Source organism: Ylistrum balloti, unplaced genomic scaffold (genome assembly GCF_031769215.1).
Source record: "Ylistrum balloti isolate Yb309-2 unplaced genomic scaffold, AGI_CSIRO_Ybal_v1 Utg370186, whole genome shotgun sequence".
NCBI lineage: Eukaryota > Metazoa > Mollusca > Bivalvia > Pectinida > Pectinidae > Ylistrum > Ylistrum balloti.
This window is the reverse complement of record NW_026782169.1, coordinates 891574-912121: the sequence shown is the minus strand read 5'-3', so window position 1 is coordinate 912121 and position 20548 is coordinate 891574. Positions and strand designations below refer to the sequence as shown.

Below are 20548 nucleotides of genomic sequence, written 5' to 3'. Positions count from 1 at the left end.
TGTTGTTTGTGATCTGGTGTCTATAATGGAATAATACTGAATTGCTTCCCTTTATAATAAAGCTTATTCAAAAGTTACCTACATTTATTTCGAATTAACAGAATTTATGAATATCAATCTTAGCATAAAATAATTAAGTATTATTAAATATTTTTATGTTTTTCATTTTTGTTAATACTATGAATATATATTTATAGAAAACATCATTTGATGTTCTAAAGTTTGAAGATCTGGCTTTTTTCCTGAATTTGTACATGAAATAGAATTCTTCATGAAAAATATAAATGATAATTAAGGGAAGTAATCCAGTTTATCTTTGTCGAATGCATCCTTTGGACACTTTCGACAGCAGTTGTTGCATTAGCCTCTTAAGGAACAAAGTCGGGTGTTGCTTGTAAAGTCTTGGTCAACTAGTGTCTGGTTGTCGGAGGCATTATCTTTGCGATGGTGTCATGGTTTGAAAATTTTGAAACCGTATAAAAAGTGGTATCTGAATCAAGAACCTCTGACCTTCACATTTTACTCTATTCCATATACGACCCAGTATTCTTACAATTTATAAATTTTAGGGTTCCACAGAAAACTGATTTGTAGAATGACCCATTTTCAATACAGTTGTAAATCAGACATTTGTTGAACTGCAAATAGATGTATGTAGGCTTATTACAAGACATGGACTTCTCAATGGATAGATTCAGTATGAAAATGTGATGCAGATTTCTCTTTTAGTACTACTTTTTTAACTTGTGTTTCCAAATTTATGCTATAATTCTTCTGTCAACAACTAATTTTGAAATATCTGCTCATTGGACCAAAGGTTAAGTAGGGCAGATCAATGTCCATATAATGCACACAGAAATACTGCTGTTAAAATCATTACAAATATCAAATTAATTGTTTACTCAAAATGCTACTGAGAAAGTTAATTGCGTTTCAATGTGGTTAAACCTACTGAGTTATTTGTTTAAATTGAAGGAGGGAACAAATAGTCCTGCACTATTCCAAATATTGTTGAATGTAAGTATTGGTTAAGAAAACATATTCCCATATCATTGTTATAAAGCCTACCAAGTAACGAAGGACTCCATTAAAATTTAGTGGGAGATGTCCAGTCAAGACTAAAATGAAGAAAACAAAGGGCAATAACTCTCTAAATGTCGAAGAAACTCATTTATCACATAATAGAAAATGTCTGAAAACCATAAAAGCCCCTGCTGTAAAGACTTGAACTTTGACACCTACAGTACATCAAAGTCCAAAGTATACTTATATTTGATTGCTAACCAAATGCTATGGCAGGGCATAAAAAGATTCTTTTATGCTTGTAAAGCCTGCAAAGAGTTCAATATTAGAGGTCGGTTGGAAACTGGGAGATATTAGACTAAGTTTTGAAAAGACATTCCAACTCCCTTTACTGAAAACACAACTTCATGCCATAATAATTTAAAGTCTACAAAGTAAAAGAGGTCTGCTGAAAACTAAAGATGGGCATGTGGATATGCTTCCCATCGAAAAATTTGTTAGAAAAACTATTGAATCAGAATATCATTCTGGAAGATATGATTTCATGTAATGGTAGTTATGTCGACCAATTTTAAATAGAAAACACGGATGGATCTCCACAAACGTAAAGGTTTACAAGGGGCAAATAGACAACACCATAGTGAAGGTACTTCAGTAGTGAAAAAGAAGGGTATATAATTTTTTTCCTCCTGAAAGGAAGGATGGAATTGTTTATAATGATGTAACTTTGCAGGCTTTCTGATAACTGAAATGAACGATTAAATAGGATTGTAGGTAAGTTTGATTAAAACTGCAATAAATATGAACCATGTGATGATGAATTAAGTCCTTAACACAGCAAAAACATTTTTGTGAGAGGAGGAGGAAGTTTTTTTTTCATTTTTCAAAGGTTTTCTGAAGTCACAAATCTTTACGCCCAGGAATGTTTAGATAAGCATAAGATTTTTTGACCTGTATAAATTTATCCATCAAATCAAGTGTGTTCATGAGAAAGTATTTTTCGGAAAACCATGAAAATCAAGCCCCACAAAAATATATGATTAATTAAGTGTAGTTCCAATTAATAAGAGATTTGAATGAGCAGGTGTGGATATCGCCACAGAAAAGAATTGTCCATCAGGCTTAACATTCATGATGGGTGAACATCCGCTGTCGGTCAAACCCTGTACATCATGTAGAGATCAAAATTTCATAGTATAAAACAACACAGTTAACATAAGAATGTTTTTTATTTAACTTCGGTTATATTATAAAGATTTGTAAAATAACAACATCAGTTAATGTCCAAGTACAACCATAACATCTCTGCTGTAAGATTGAACAAGACAATTTCATCATTTTCAATGAAATGGTTCAAGAAAGAGTGGCAGGCTTTTTAGAAATATTATTATTACTTCACTTAATAATTTTTCATCTCAACTATTAAAAAATATATTTGTCTTTCCGGGCTATTGTTCGGTTATATATGTTTCAAATTCAAGATAAAAATTGTGAGCAGATTCTCTTAAGATAGTATATTGTACCATGTAGTACACATATCATCCAGATTTCTCTCATTTAATTTTTGTAGCATATGTCATCCTTAATTTACAATATATATGTGGAACGTTTGCCCAAAGGGCAAAAATAGGTGGTTAAAATTTTGATGTTAAAATATAATTAAATTTTTCATGATTTTGAAATGAAAAGTTTTAGATGAGACCAGAAACCAACGGTAAATGTTTCCTGTAGTTATATATACTCTATACTGAAAAATGTTCACCCTTTTCATCAAAGAACAGTGAGGGCAAATTTAAGATGAGGGCATTAATTTGTTAAACTTTCATGTAACCCTCGATTAGGGAAAAGAACATGAGGCAAATTTGTGTTCAATGGTACGAGGGCAAAAATATTTTACAGCGAAAATATCCTGGTATTCAGTAGTTAGGGGGAAATATTTCATGTTTTTCATTAGTTCACAAGGAATTAAATATTGTGCTTCTCTGCCTAAAACAATAACTTAGAAAGCAAACATCAGATATATAACTTTTAATTAAGATTTTGAGTACTTGTAGGAAATGTTTACTGGGTGTTCAATTTCAAACGATCTTTAATGACGGCCATTATACCACTAATTATACAATCAAAGTTTTCATAACATGGTGACATATTCTAGAGCAAGTCTCTTCACATCAGCAATCACGTTGCCGGATGCGACATTGAGAATTATTGACTCTGTACCAGGTGAAGTACACTGATACCAGTCCTGATAGAAAGTTATAATTAATTCAAAACAGCCTGAATAAATAACAACATTGCTTCGTGCAAAATATACCAGTATATATAATGTAGAATGAACAACCCATTTCTTCAATATACTGGTGTAAAAGATTGTGAATGCAGCATTTTCTATTTTACATCATTCGTTATCAACAGCAGTAGAAAAAGTGAAAAGATATTGCCTGGAACTTAACAAAGATGCCAAGAATTATTTTGATAAACATTATCAATACAAAAATATAAAGAGTATTGAAATTTCTACACAAAATCCCATTTTCACCAGAATTTCAATGGATACTCGTTTAACTTCTATTTTTCCTAAGAACAGCTCTGACTTAGTCACTGATGCAGAAATACCATAGCTCTTACAGGGTGAAAAAGCTTCAAATTGTAACTGTCTAGCTGAACACAATTTTAGGATTGTTCAATAAATAACTGAATGAGATACAAGTACAGTGAACAATGAGTATATATATAAAAAGGATCTTAAATAAGTTTAAATTATATGAGATTTTACTCAACTTGTCTCAAAGTTTGCATTCTTGCTTGCCTTAAGTAAAACTTGTTCCATTAAATTTCATATAATTTAAGATACTTTTTATTATATTACTCCAGAAAGTTACAGGTTTGAAAGTAATTTTTGTAGAGCTATTTTCAATTCATAATGCAACATCATTATCCATATTATGACAATCAACCAATGAAAAATGCTCTAGGGTATATTACACTTGTGACATATATACAAAAATATTACACCAGAGAATTCACTGGATAACAGGCGGATTATGTGATAGATATATAGTGACGTGTTATAAGTATTTGTGTAAGTGTCTAAAATTGTAATACAATACTTATATTATACAATTATGAACTTTTTACTTGGTTAACATGCTGTGATATTGACCAGAAGATAAATAATGAATGAGACGAAGCAGAGGTCAATATTTGTATTCTTCAGGTCAATATCACTGAACATTTACCACGCAAAAAGTCCATAACTGTTTTATCATATAATCAAGATGGATTAATGAAGATGCAGCTGATTTTCTGTGCAGGAGGAGCATACACTCCATATTTCTGGTCGTCATTGCTGTAATAGGAGTCTGGATGTTAGGTTATTTACAGAATTTATTTTCAGCAACACCTCATGGATATTAAGCGATTGTCTAATGTTAACTAGTTTTGTTATATAAACTGGCTGAACTGGAAAATATCCATTTGATATCAAAATTGAACAAAAGTCAAGTGTAAAGGATTTATCTAATGGCAGAAGGCATACAGCCACATTATATGAAAAATTTTGATATAAACAAAATTTTATACAATGTAAAAAATCAGTATTACATATTAGAATGTTATTACATAATGTATATCTATTAGTTCCATTTAAGCAGAATCCATGTAAGATTTAAACCAATTGGTTCTGATAACTTATATTGCCGTACATATAATGGGAATCTTTTAACACCCAAATTTGCCTGATGTTATGGGCAAGTAAGAAAAATATACCAGAACACAGACTTATTACACAAAACAGGATGACATGTTGAACCCTGAGCTGTGCCAGTTCCGATCGTAATATCACAGCTCATTCATAAGTATGTTCTAATTCTTAAAATAGAGTACCACTGATTAAAAATGATAAACTTCTGATATTTCTCACGATGCACAGCTCAGCGCCAAATATTTTCTGGAAAATGTGCGAAAACAATGGCAAAAATTGTCGCCTACGCCGGCCTGTCTGCATGTCGACTTTAGTCGCCTACAGCACCAAGTGGGTTAAATAGCATTACAGCATTACTGGGGTCAGCAGATATAAAAGATAATGTAGACATTTACAAAAGAGACTGTGGTACCTTCTCTTTTTATCTAAACTTAAGAATTTATAAAAGCACTTCAGTTTTACATTTATACATAGAGGATCAGGTGTACAAAATCACGACCAAGTTATAAAGCTGGTAAAATGAAGATCAATTAAAAAAAAAGAGACATTGCAATGGACGGTTTATTAATTTTATAATAAAATTTAGATACAGTTGAACCTGTCTACAGAGGCCACTTGATGGACCCGACAAAAGTGGCTTTTATACAGAGGTTATATAGAGGTTCTATTACAATAAATTGCATTCAATAAGGAATCAAAACGTGGCCTTTACAGACAGGTGGCCTGTTTATAAAGACGACCTTTGAGACCGGTTTAACTATATATATTTATATATGTACATATTTCTGATTATCGATCAACGAAATAACCAGATGATTCATAATATAATTGCTGATCAACAGCCACAAGGTATAAATGCAAAAATAACATGATAAAAAATCTCCTAAACATTTAAAGGACATTTTGCACAATGCTCTTTAAAGGTAATACACGATACTACATATTACATGTAATGTACAATCATAACTGAAATTCCAAATTTCAACAATTCACTATCGAGACTATATATATTTGAATAAGTCAAATGCAAGGTAAAAAAATTCTAAATTTTGTATCTGTTAGTGTTTTAAAAAGCACATTACTTTTCCTTTTCAAAATGATAGAATTTTACTTAATTTGTGTAAGAAAAGGTTGAATTTTGAAATGTTAACGTAAGTATACTACATGTATATCGATATAATACCACGGACGTTAAGTACTAATGAGTTAAAGGTTCACCTATTGATCAACAATGGGTATATATATGTTTGAAAAATGAAACATATTTTCATCTACAGATTCCAAATGTACTAGTCGTTTCTGACCTAAGTTCCAGACTGGAAAGCACCCTATATGTTACAAACCAATCAGATATGCCACAAACATGAGCAGCACTTGACAGGTTCGTAACAAACTCCTTGTCTTGTGCGACGGTCGATCAAACTGTCACGCTTCGCCATGTTGATAATCCAGAAGGGAATCATGATCACAAAAAATACTGCAAGAAAAACAAGACAAAAAATCTAATTATTAATTTTACAGATAATGTCTCATTCATTTTTTTCAATTTTCATAGAGAAATTAATTAAATTAAAAATCAAATAAATGATGTACATATTCAAGGCCATGTGTAATCTATATTTTAACACCCATATCTTAAGACAGTAAGTTTAATTTACGAGACATATCCAGGGTTTGTTTGTTTGTTTATACATCCTGAGCAACTAAAGTAGAAAGATTGTCTTGCCCATGGACACAATTATATCAGCAAAGATCAATCCATTTCTTGGCTTCTTGAGAAACAAAAATCACCAGGTGTAGGGAGTGTCAAACAATGAACCTTCACTTGTAGGCTAACACTCTAACCATCTGAGCTATCGCAGCCCCATGAGGGTTATGTAAAAGATTCATTTTCAATGTAATAGACACTGTATATACCATATTTATTCTAATGAAAGCTTTTTTTCTGGATACACCCTGTCCCCCTACTTAAGGGTTTGTTTGTTTGTTTTTTTTTTTTTTTTTTTTTTTTTGTATGACTTACTTTGTGGTAAAATAAATTTCAATACATGTGCAGCATAATTCCAGAATATACCAACTTGTATTTCCAAAACTGAACAATCCTCAAAGCATGCAGTCATAAAACGAACACAATTTCTACTTACGAAAGTGTTAATATGAGCTCAAAATCAAGAGTCACAGACTGTCACACAAGATCCCTATGAGAAATTTTATGCCCCCATCCCCCCTGAAGCGTCAATTAGAATGAATATAGTATATAAACAAAGTATGGATAACACCTCAAAATATGAGTATGAAACTTACTTATGGAGGCGCAAGTGAACCAAGCAATCGCTAGAGACATATAGTATAATTCTTCTGTCGTAGATTTCTGTAAGTTATTGAAAAAAAGGAAAACTTGATTAAAATTGCAAACAACTGTATGGAAAAAACATTTCTATTTCTCCTATGGCATCCTGCCCTCCATCTGTTAATAGATAACCAAATTCCTTTCATCCTATGGTGCTTTACACAAAATTTGGTGAAAAATCTACTTGATTGTTCTAGATAAGTAGTATTATAAAGAGAACATTGTTAGACCACTATGAGGTAAGGTTGAAGTAAAACTGACAATCCCTTTGATTGATCAGTTGTTTTAGGTTTGTTTTACTATTTATCACTTATTTTTCTGTTCAGTTTTCTAAGATCTCTGTCAAATAAATAATTCAAGGCTGTTAGTACATGTGAGTTAAAAAATTTTCAATTTCAAAATTAACAAACAATTACAATTCCAATTTCGTTCGTACCAACTTCCTTTAAAAAGTCATTCAATCTTCAAAAAAAATAATTTCTTACAATGAAAGCAGACTGAATACAGTCGAACTTGTCTTAAAGGCCACCTTTATACAAAGACCACCTGTCTGTAGAGGCCACTTTCTTGGTTCCATACGGAATTCATAGTAATCAAACCTCTATATAAAGGTCACCTGTGGATAAAGGCCAAATTTCTCTTGAGTGATAGGGTTGACTGTGTTATACTGCTTTATCAAAATATTTTATTTACAATGCTGATATACCAGGAGGATACCTACACAGTTGCCAGCCCTGGAGGTATACACGACTGCCACCAGACCTTCTATAAAACACATGATCCCGAATATGTGAAACACAATCTTCAACTCCCGAGGTACAGGTATCATCAGCATGAACAAAAAGGTAAAACCTGCAAACAAACATGAGAAACAGAAAAAAAACTATATTTAAACTTTCACTTCTGATGAAATATATTTCAATTAACATTAAACAATTTAGTGGCAATCGTATTGAAGTACTTTTCATAGTGAAGTATTGTGATAAAATATGATTGTGCAAATTGTTGCTTCCGTATATTGTAATTAAAAAGCACCTCAATGCACTAATTAGCTAAAAAGTGATCAAGTGCTAAAATGTGATACCAGGAAATTAAGTATGTTGGTAGTAAATCACAGCAGAAACTGTTCATTGTTCAAAAAAATAAAAACTTTTTTTTTTCTTCTTTTTACAAAAACTTGTCACTTTTATAGTTATTATAAAACTTTTATGACCAATCAAAACACTGCTTTCTTCTTGCATGCAAACGAACCAAAAGCTGAAATAAATAGCAGTTTTATCAAACTATCTGTTGTGTACGCTCTCTTCAAAATTGAGTTCTTTAGTTATGATGTGGAACATCAGTGACTTATGAACTATATGACATGGATAATTTTTGCTTTTGATTTTGCAATGTACTACTTATTAGTGATTTTTATCTTTCATCCCTCAAAAGTGTAATAAACAGAAAATTTAACAATTTATAAAGTACCATCCCTGACACCATGGAAAAAGTAGTGTTAGAGATTCGCATCAAACACTCACCAATGGAAATGAATGTGAAGATAATGGAGACGATGAGAAGCTGAAGAAGAGGTTGCTCGCACCAACGCGATGTTGTCGGCTGTAACAGGATGTAGATCTGGGGTACCAACAATCCCAGTGTGATCAACATCATCACAATAAATCTGGAAATAATACAGTAAACAGTGAACTCCTCAACAAGGGAAAATATTGCACGTTTCATGTGTTTTCACTGCTGAAAAGTACGGCTTCACTTTACAAGGTAGCACTGCCTCAAAATGAATGTCAACACACCAGTTTAATTAGCAAACAACATCACAGCGCATTCTCGACCTTAACAAAATGAAATATTCTTGAACACCCAAAGTCCTTTTGAGGTAGGGTCACTTTGTAATAACTGGTGGTTACTTCACTGAACAACATACTGGAGGCCCATTGCATGCTGTCTAGAGCAATGATAGATAAGAGAGAATAACTAATGGTACTTTTATGTTAGAAGCAATATCTGAAAATGTCTCAAAACCTATATCAACATGTATGGTTTACATGAACCATAACTAATGGCCTTTAACATAAACTTATGAACGAATTATGCAGAGGCACATTGAGAGGAATCTTAACAGTCTATTACATTATAACAATATGGGCTAAGGGGCTATAACAGCTGTAGTGCTTCAGTATTACCCGGCCAACAAGTAGATGCTGGCCAAGCTATGTACCTGAAGAGAGGCAACTTAATTATTTACTGCCAAATAGAATTCTTGGGGGACTTACGGATTATATAATGAAGTAAAATGCCTAAATTGAAGATGTACCACAGCTGAAATACCCTCAAGATTAATATAAACTTAAACATATGTTAAACAACTATTTCTCTCTAACTGGTTAAAACTTCAGAATACCATTTAAAAGTATACTATTTGCATGTAGCTGGTTATTTTCACACATCAAGTTTTTGCAATTTCTTTTTAAGATAAACAAATTGTGTTCTTAATGTTTCATGATCAGGATGTAAAATGACAGCCGATACACATGTATATCATTATTTCATGAAGTAATTATAAGCGATCACATTAATGTACCACGAAATAACTAAAAATACTATCATTGTGAAATTAACTGGCTACCCTGAGCAAAATCCTAGTGAAAGTAGGATACACATTATTTCTATAATACATAGAGATACAAGAAAAATACTTACATCTTGACACGGTTATTTTGCGGAAACCATCGGATAAGATGGTAGGAATTGTGAGCCCAACAGTAATGCCACATCATAAGGCAGTGGCAAGGCTATCCTCAACTGCAAGTAGAAGATATACTGTCAAAACATAATGATATACAGATTGTATTGAACATAACAGCTCAAAATATGGCTGTAATCTAGCTGCCATTTTCGATGACATGAATCCTGTCGAAATGTCTAGCTCCATTTTCAATGACATGAATCCTGTTGAAATGTCTAGCTCCATTTTCAAGATGTTCCTTTGGTGATCAGGTTTGATCTCTGATAAGGTAATTTGAATCACTGGCTGGTATTGTTTGCCGACTTATATTGAAATGATACTTTACAATGGAATTGAGAGGTTGTGTTACTAGTAAACAACTTTTTCGTGTTCTCTTTTTGTGTTTTTTTGTTCCAGGCTTTATAATTTGTCAGTTTTTCATTGGTTCAAGTCTTATTTTTCACTAGTGAAATGTAACAAATATGTGTTATCATTGGCAAAAATGTAATAAATTCTTATTTTTTAGATTTTTTTTTATTTTATGAAAGATAACGTCTATTACTTCCGTTTCACTTAAGGATGATGATAATTTTGACCAATTGAAAGTTCAGAAGATCTTTTCACAATTTTCCTTTCAAAATGCCTACAAACACATGTGATGGCCATTCATTTTCTACTATTCCAAACTGACAGTGCACTTATTCTCTTTTCCTCCTAGGGACTCATTTATATGTGACGTTTGACCAGTCAGACGAGGGGTATTGTCAAACGTCTGATATCACCAAATCCCAAGGAGGAATCCCAAAAAGGATTAACAGTGCACTCATACTCATAGGGATTTGCACAGTTTCAAATGACGATGCTAGCAATGAATATATTGATATTTATCGCTAATTATTTTAGATAATAGTGTACATGTCCTTGTTGCTGATTGGTACGCAACTTGTTTCTGTAAGTTCTCGTGCAGAACTTTCGTCCATTTCCGTTTTCATTCTTTGCCATTTTATTATCACGCAGTAATAACGGATTTGGAAAAAAAATGTATGATTGTGCATTTTAAGTAAATGAATACCCTATAAAACTCAAATAATGGCAAAGACATCGTTAGAGTACAATATTCCTTACCAAAATGTTTTGAAACGGTGGGTTGGCAAGCACTTGTTTACTTCCAAAATGTCCGACACCGGAACTTAATGACTAAGAACGACAACTCTCATTGCCACTTTGAAATTTAACGTGCTACGTCTGGTTAGTTTTACAATTTATAAATACTTTCCATATTTATTCTGCGATTCAAAAACAACGCATGTACAAGTCTTTTATCAATCTAAGGCATACATTCTGATCAAATACAAAAAGAAATGAAAATGAATTAGCATTTGTTAAAAAAGATACAAAAGAAGACTGCATGCAGATTTTATGAAATAAATTCATTATAGATTTATTCTTGGACAAAACGAATTTCTCCTCTTTTTTTATTATCATGTTTATTCAGGTAAAGGCATAATAAAATTACACATTACAAATATCACATTACATAAGCAATTCAATAACAATTAAAATCAGTAATAAATTATTGTGGATTTCTTAAAATTATTAATTATAAAATATAAGATATCACAGAAGAATTTCACGTACCTTAAAATATCACAGTTTAAACTAGTATCGCAGAAATTAAATTACACTGTGCTTGCAAATCTTCTAAGTAAAATAGTTGAAAACTTTAGAAATATCAATAAAAAAGAGAGAAATTAGGTAAAACCAGATGAAAATGCCTTTGGCCTTGGATTACCCATAAAGCCTATAAAATAGGCTTATTTCCAATGGGGTCCATTTAAGGTGTTATCATTCCGGTTGAGATGTAAAGCCATGGAAAATGATATTGAATTAATTTCGCAGCATTAACTATAAATGAAACAGAGCACTCCATTTGAAAGAAAATTACATTTACATACAAGATATGAAAACAAATACTGAAAGTGAATAAAATGTTTTGGCACATTTCAGGGCATTTATGAAAAAGGATGGGATTTGAAGAGATATTACATAATAATATAATATAAATTTTCAAAGTGCCAAATAACAGAAACAAATCACTAGATAAGCAAAGAACGTTGTGAAATTTTACCACAATTATGTATGTCTAACAAACGTGTCCCAGCTATATCCAGATTCATGCTATGGTGAATTAAACCCAACTGGCTTTGGTGAAATGACGCATTTCAGACAAACGGTTAAAGGTTTTGTCATTAAATTTCTGTATATTTTATACTCAACATATCAAGAGTTTGTAAAACTTAGTTTTGGTCATTAAAAATTAAATGAAAAACAGGGCCCAAAGGGTTTATGTATAGCTAATTAATCTCCTACAAATGTAAGGAATATGACCTCCACGTGCAGTTAGCTGGACAAAAAAGTTTCTTGCAACGAGATCTAAGACAATATTACATGTAGAAATAACCAACTTTTCCCAGATCAGAGATATGTTCATTCCAATATTTAATTTTTTCCCATGTGACCCTTTGGTCTCACCTTGGACCTTGAAAGTGGGCCAAGGTCATTCATTCCAACAACGTTTTGGTTATCCAGAAATCATTTGAAAAGTTGAACATATTTGACCTTCTAAGTGGAGTCAATATTCATTTATTTGATGAAAACGTTGATTATCCTTATTAGATAATAAAATAAACTGTTTAGAATTTTGGAAACCTTTGTCACAGAAGATGATGAAAGTGAGCAAATGTCAAACTTGTGTGCAGGTGAACTAAGAAGAGAAAAATTATTATGTTGAAAGGTATTAAATAAAAGGTTCAGGATAGCTCAGGTGTAGAGTCTTACATAGTCTCTGGTAAAGATCAGAGATGCATGGAGATCAAAGCTGAGAAATGGACTAGTCTGTGCTGATGCGATGGTGCCCTTGGGAAAGACACTTTTACTCTAATTGCTCTTGATAACATGTGACGGGCCTCCCATATGTTGTTCAGTGAGGTGATCATCTCCTGCAACATGGAGACCCTGCCTTAAAATGACCCTGGCTGTTTATGAGGTGGTTGACAAAAAAAACAAACAAACAAACAACAAAAATGTCATGAAAATGGTTTTAATATACAATTGATATTTTATGATTCAAGATGAAAATTCATTCAGATTCACAATTCAGTAAAATTTCATAACAAGTTGAATATTACAAACATTTGTAGAAATTCCTGTATACTTACATTCTAAGATCCAATATGATTTCATACAAATGAGGAGATAAAAACAATATATCTCAGTATAAAGGAAAATAAACAATTCTTTCTTCTTGTATTGGAATACCAGCTTTAGCTTAACATTCCTAAGAATTCTCTCCATTTTCCCAACATAATTGATATGAAATCATTATAAGAAAATTAAAACATTAGATGTATCCATGTGAAAGAATATGTAGATTATAACCCAAGTCAACATTATGGCCATAGTGATGCCGAGGTCCTCTCACAAGCACACATTCAATCATCAATTTTTATTTTTAATTCTTCTCAGACAGTGTACCTCTACATAATTAGCTTTGAACAAGGTCTTAACAAGATATCACAATGAATTAATAATCCCAGAATATGAGTGTTGAGAAAATTTGTTTCCTTATTAAAATGTGCTGCAGTGTTGAATTAAGAGTCAAAACACATTTTTGGGGTGACGTTAATGTACTATGTAATATTGAATATATCTCCCCACAACAATAACCAGCTATGAATCATGATATTCTATAACGTTCATTGATTAACAAATCTTAACTATTGATAAATCACACTCACACACACGCATAAAAACAAAAAAAATAAATGCCAGCAAGTGACTGAGAAATCTTTATTTTCATTTTTGATTTCGTATTTGTGAAAAAGTTGTCACAAAAAAAGAAACAAAAAAAAACTATATTTATGAATTTGTGATGAATCCCTCTCCCAATTTTTCGTCGTAACATATTTATGACAATATCTGATGAAGATAATCAATATTGAAACATGCATGGTCTGGGTAATATTAAACAATTTGTATATAAACAGATCTCTTACCAATGAACTATTTAGTTATTTATTAAACAATATAATAATGACATATGAATTACAATATTGTAACACAAACGCCTCAGAATTATTTCATAAACTATATCTGGTACAATACAAAAATTGTATATTATTTTGATATAGAATTTGACCATATATTGTAACAAAGATGTATATACAATAAAAATTATGGTTAAAAATTTTGAAATGCTTTAAGATACCCAGTACTGTACAATCCTGAATTTTCGTGGGGGACTTATTTTCACTGATATCATGGATACTCTTAATCCAATGAATTCATAAATCCATGAACTGTTAAACTAAATATAACTACCGGTATACTTATTGACTAATATTTAACCAGGAAATCAAGTGTCCATGAAAAAGTGTTTTTTTTTGAAAGACCATGAAAATTAAGTCCCACAAAAATATATGATTTTACAACAATCCTCAAAACCAGTGTTTCACAACAAAGGTGAAATAAAAATAACTACCAGAAAATATTTTGTGTTTTGAATACATGTTGTTTGACGTTATTGCTGGAATTCAAGCTTTAAGGTTTTTGCACTTGAAGTGGTTCCAGGATACTGAAACAATCTTCGTCTAAAATTGTCTTAAGTTTTTTTTACTTAGTCAAACCTAAACCTCAGTAGACCCCCATCTTGTAGATAATACAATTTGAATTATTTTGTGTACAGTTTATGTATATGTAAATGTATGCGATCACTATGATACAAGGTACAAACTAAAAGGAAATCTACAGCAGCATTACGGTGAAAGTGACACTTTGATAGGTAACTCTATCTTAATTTTTCCAGGACAGAAAATCTTCACAGCAACATTGTCATTATTTTTTCAAAAGTCAGAACAAAAACTTCATCAAAGTAAAATTGAATACTTCCATGATATGTAACAAAGGTGACATCAAGAATAGAACCCTTGATTTTAGAAGTTGTATTTCCAAAATTTATTTCAACTGCTTCCCATTCTGTAGGTAAAAATATTTGCAGAGTTTATCTTTCCGCAAAGAATGATCTCCATATCTGTTATTCTATTTCTTGGTTCTTCATTTTCCTAGAACTATGTCAGGTAATAAAAACTATATTGCCCTCTTTGCTTCATTCATGTTTTGTATCCTCATTATCATAATACTGTTGGAAGTATGTACGAGAAGCATGGACTAACACGTAATTCCGTGATAGAAGTGGCCATTTTTAAAAACATCTGTTACTGTAAAATCACTAATGCTTGTTAGTATTTTACTCTTGTTCATTTCAAGGTACTTTTAATGAACAAATTCATATGGCTATGAACTGTTGAATTCGTATTATCAGATTTATTTAGCCATATCTATCATGTATTATCAAGTGTAAATGATATAGTTATTTTCTTAAAAGATCCCAGAAAATTGTGCTCCATGAAAATATCTAATTATACAGTATGTCACTGGTGTTGGTTCTTCTTTTTTAAAATCTATCTATATTTGATAATAATATAATTATATAATCTCAAATTTATGAACCATAAACATCTGACAATAAGATACTGTAAAAATCATATATTTTCACAGTGCCTAATTTTCGTGGGTTTTTTTTTTTCAAAACTTGTTTTTCTTGGCCATTCAATTTTGTTGGTTAATATAGCACATTAAACCAGCTTATACAAAATATGTGCTTATACAGTTCATGAATATATGAATTCATGTGCAAAGAGTATCCTTAAAATCAAATGAAAATAAATCTCCCACGAAAATGAACAATTTTTGAGTAATCAGGATCAACAGTAAATAATGACGGAATCAAATTTCAAAATGTGGTATTTTAGCCTACCTGTATAAATGATGTTTACATGAATATATACCATAATATTAACAAGTCAGAATTTTGTGTAAGTATAAAAACACCACAATAGTACCAGGTGATATTAAATCAGATGGAGTTAAGGTGAAGCCAAGGTTTAAAGAAATAGTACAAAAATAGGACAATTTCATAGTTACTATTATTGCAAAATACATGTAATTTTGAGCATAAACAAATAGGAGAGTGACTTGGTCCCGGAGTAAACACTATCTTTATAGAGGTCAGAAATGTATATATTGATTGTGCTTTGTGGAAAAGAGTTAAAGATGTAAAGAAAATGTAAGATTTTTTTTTAAATAACAGACTCTTGTTCAAACTTATAAACAAAGCAAAAATAAGGAATGTGTATTTCACCAATGTTAAAGTTGTGAAGATGGCAAAAGAATGCACAGGTTATTAACTTCGAGCCTTCATACACATTGATTTAAATGTTTTCAACCTGAATCAAAAGAAAGTCTTGTTCTGGTCAAGAATCATTGAAAATTAATTAAATGTATCATAACAAAAAATTAATTTTCAAATTCGTTGTGACTCTAATCTACATCTATACATATCTATACAGTTTTAATATCTTAAAGCTTGACCACATATGCATTGTATGTACATTTCATCTAATTTTGTCTTTTTGTAATGCAGAGTTATCTGCTCTTGCCAGTAGATGTAATGTCATTTACTTATGAGAGTAACATCAGTAGGAAACGACATAATTTTCTCGTGCAAACTTAATACCTGCTTACAAGAGCAGATAACTCAGTATTACGAAAAGACAGAATAATTACATTAAATTTTAATTTAAAAAGCTTACTATTCTTTGTACAACTTAACCAAGACATTCTGTCATTATAAATTAACAAGTATGTATCTAATCTAAAAATAAACAATATTTTGATCATTTGGCCAGCATAATTATGTAAATAAACAATGTTTAAGTAGAAATAATTAAGTTGAAAACTTGTCACTGACAAATATATTAACAAAAACAATATTGTCAGTTCAACAGATATCTGGAATGGGGGAATATGAACAAGTAAGGTGGGTTGTTTCCAATCAAATCAGTCACATTAATACCACACAAAATAGACTTGGGTAAAATACATTATTGTAGTTCAGAACTTTGAAGTTTGGTTTGGTTTAAATAGTTAAATGTCCTATAAACAACTATGTCCATTTAAGGACGGCTTCCCAGTGTATGAGAGGTGAGTGCATGTGTTGCATGCACATGTTTTTGAGAGGTTGTAATATATCCATGTCAAGTCTCCTAGAATTGTATGGAACTGGAGTAAACTTTATAGTGTTATCACACTGAAGTATACTGCTGTAAACCTCTGGGAAATAATAAGTAATATAAATGTTTTGTTGTCATCACATTACAAACATAGAAAACATGACAGAATACCAATGTAAAAACGATAAAATCCCATCCTATTCTACACTGAGATCCTCTTAAAGTTGTTTTTTTTTTCGATAAATTTTATTTTCTTACTTTTTTTTCAAGGATTTCATAAATTCTTGAAAAAAATAATTACCATCAAAATAAAATTGATAAATAAAGAGATTGTCTGTTTCATGACTTAAAGAGATTAGATGTATATCCTTTTTTCTTTAAAGATTTTCATAAAACTGAAAACATTTGAATCATTGAAAAATACATGTATCTAAGTGTATACACTGCTAACAACTGAGTTGTGGGATATTTTTCTTCGTTTTAAAACTTTTTATTCTAACATAAAGAATAGTCTTCTGACAACAATTATATAGTCTTCTCCAACTAATCCAACAGTAACATAAATACTGTTAAATTTTTTTCAATCCATGGTTCAAATTTTTTTGGTTTACCAAAACTTTGATTGGAAAGGGATGTAATTTTTATCCAAGTCATGAAATAAACTGAAAGTTTTATTTCCTTAACTTCATTTTCAAAGAATCTATTTTTGGCAACTTTCCATCTTTGAAAATATCAAAAATAAAACTCCACTAAAACAACAATGATTACAGTATGTATATAACAATACATCAGAACAATATAGCAATAGATTTCTCTACTTACAGTACGAAGCATCATCTTCTTCATCACAAATTAATATCACATTAACTACACATAGAAACAGTTGCCACTACTCTAACACTGTACTAGCTACCAACTTATTCTTGCCAAGTACCAATTCTCGCCAAGGGTCACCAACTCACGATATCTTAGTTCACGATATATCTGCAAGCAGACTTTTCATGAAAAAAATACCTCCTTCTGAAAATTTCTGGAGAAAATGACAATTTATGCAAAAACTACTTCCCTCAGAATTGGCAAGAAGTGGTTGATGATCAATAAAATAAAATAAAATACCCTAACCTTACGTGTAACAGTAGATTTGAGTCACAATTTTGTCTGTGCTTGACCTGCGTCCAGTAAACCATCACATTTTTGTCTGTGCTTGACCTGTGTTGTAAATTATCACACTTTCATTTATACTTGACTTGTGTCCAATATATTATCACACTTTTGTTTATGTTTGCAAAAACTAGTTACAATTTATGATACATGTATTTACAGACATTTACAACATAGCTCTTCTTAATTACAAGGTTTTCTTCTTTGTATGAAATACATAATAGACATACATGTAACATAGAGTGTATCAGTGAATAGATAACTTAAAAATTATTATTTTATCCCACTGACTAAACACCAGAGACTACAGAAATAAAAACTAGGTAAATTTCAATACCATATATCATTTTTTGTGTGTTTGAATTAAATGACCCTTTTAAAATTGCAAAAAATGGAAAAAAAAATTTCATGTTTTTTTTTCTATTATTTTATAAATACATAAGTAATGCATCAATTTGCTGTATTTACATGCACGTAAACACTTTCTAGTCGTGAATATTTCTATAATAATAAAAAAATATCAGTCGGTATGTAAATCTCTTTTCTAGTACAATTGGGTACTTATATCTCCAGTTAATGTTGGGAACCTATTGTACATATGCAAGCTATGCCCATTCTGAGGCCTTTCAAATTTCTGAGTTGATGAAATCATAAAAAATTAAATATGCAAAAATTGCAAAAGGCACATTTTCAGGATGTTAGCAAAAAATTTGCACAGCATAGAAACATCCCAACATTTCTAATTCTGTCACATTTTGACCCTTAAATGGGTACAGGTGTATGTGTACAAGTATCTAAGGCAAAAATGCATTTAAGTATTTATTGTACATTTAAGAATGTGAATCAAATAATATCTGTATGCCAAGACTTTTATCACCATTTTTATAAAAATCTTATGATGTATATTGGCCCAGAACAAAATCTTAATTCATATAGCATATACTGGAATATTTACCACTGTAAACTGTATAGTGCATACCAGAAAATACGCTAGGTACTGTAGATAGATCACACTATGTAGTATATGCTGGAATACACCACTGTAGACTGTCATAAATCTATGCTGCTGATGATAGCCCTCCGTGTATACTGTACACAAGAATATACACCACTGTACATATGTATATAGATCTATGCCTTTGTCAATAGATCAGAATTTGTGGTTTGGATGAGTTTTAGATCTAGGAAATATTATCCATCACATTCATCAATAGAGTATAGGTAACCTTGACCTTTGACCCTTGAACCACAAAATCATCCAAGGCAAAATCCATAGAGCAATATCATTGCTTCTGTGATGAAATTAGATAGAGATAGGACAGACAATTGGACAGAACGGGAAGTGAGGACACAAGACAGACACTGCAAATATAGTTGCCAAAATCCCTTACCCTGAAGGAAAGGTGAGAGCAATAAAAAATCCAAGGACACCAAAAATTGTGCAGAGATTTGATTTTAGTTTAATCAGAGATAAATACAATTAACATCTCTTTCTCGAAAAGAGATGACAGACTTATGTATAAAAATAGATATATAATATACACATCTTTAAATAAACGATAGCACCAGGAAAGAATTTGACATAATATCTTCACAGATTTACAATTCTTGTGTTTGAAAGAAATTCTAAGAAAGCATTTCAATTATAAACAGGTTTTGAAGTATTGTCACTACCAAACTAAGATACGGCATATATCTAGTAATAAGCCCAAAATACTACTTGAATGTCCTGTGCTAAGCGCATCACCCTGAGTTTGAGTCAAGGCTATTGTGCTGGCCTCCTGGACTTGCTTGTTTTTTTTCACTGGATTTATCAACCTGTGGACAGCCACAGCCATTTTGAGATAGCTGTTGTTGTAGATGGTGGTTACATCACTGAACAACAAACGAGAGGCCGCCGCATGGCATCTACAGCAATTAGGGTAAAACATTTTACCCAAAGACACAACTACTGTCACAGGCCAGTCGGTTTCTTAGCTTCCTGTGAAACACAAACTGCCGCAGTACAGGGCGTCAAATTACATACCTCAGATCTTCACCTCAGGTTAAACAGGCCAACACTCTGACTGACTGAGTTATTGCGGTCCCTTCCCAAAGACTTATTACAAGATGAACTACATATATGACAAATATACCAACAAGTCCATATACACATCAAATGTATCCTAACCAAACAATGGTATACACAACAATGCATAATTAAATTTTTTATCCTGTGAGTTCCATATATATGTATTGTATTACAACAATGATATGAATCATCCCACATAATATCACTGCACTTCAAAATACATTGCTATTCAAAACCAGAAATAAATGCATACAAAGTGATAAGAAATCTCATTCTTGACCTGCCATTTGACAAAAAAATCTCAAACTGTTTATGAAGATCAAATCCCTCCTCCAAACAAAATTGTACACAGTGGGAAGACCTGTTCTATATATAGTTATCT

At 31.4% G+C, this 20548-nt stretch overlaps 1 protein-coding gene across 1 annotated transcript; it reads right to left on the bottom strand.

Annotated features, from left to right (window-relative positions):
• Positions 1-5882: 5882 nt before the first annotated feature.
• Positions 5883-9856, bottom strand: LOC132551222 (uncharacterized). The gene is made up of 5 exons (XM_060215335.1): positions 9780-9856; positions 8600-8742; positions 7798-7928; positions 7031-7097; positions 5883-6203 (listed from the first exon to the last, which is right to left on the bottom strand). The coding sequence occupies exons 1-5, from the start codon at positions 9854-9856 to the stop codon at positions 6073-6075; spliced, it is 549 nt and encodes a 182-aa protein (XP_060071318.1). The 3' UTR covers positions 5883-6072.
• Between the last annotated feature and the right edge of the window lie 10692 nt (positions 9857-20548).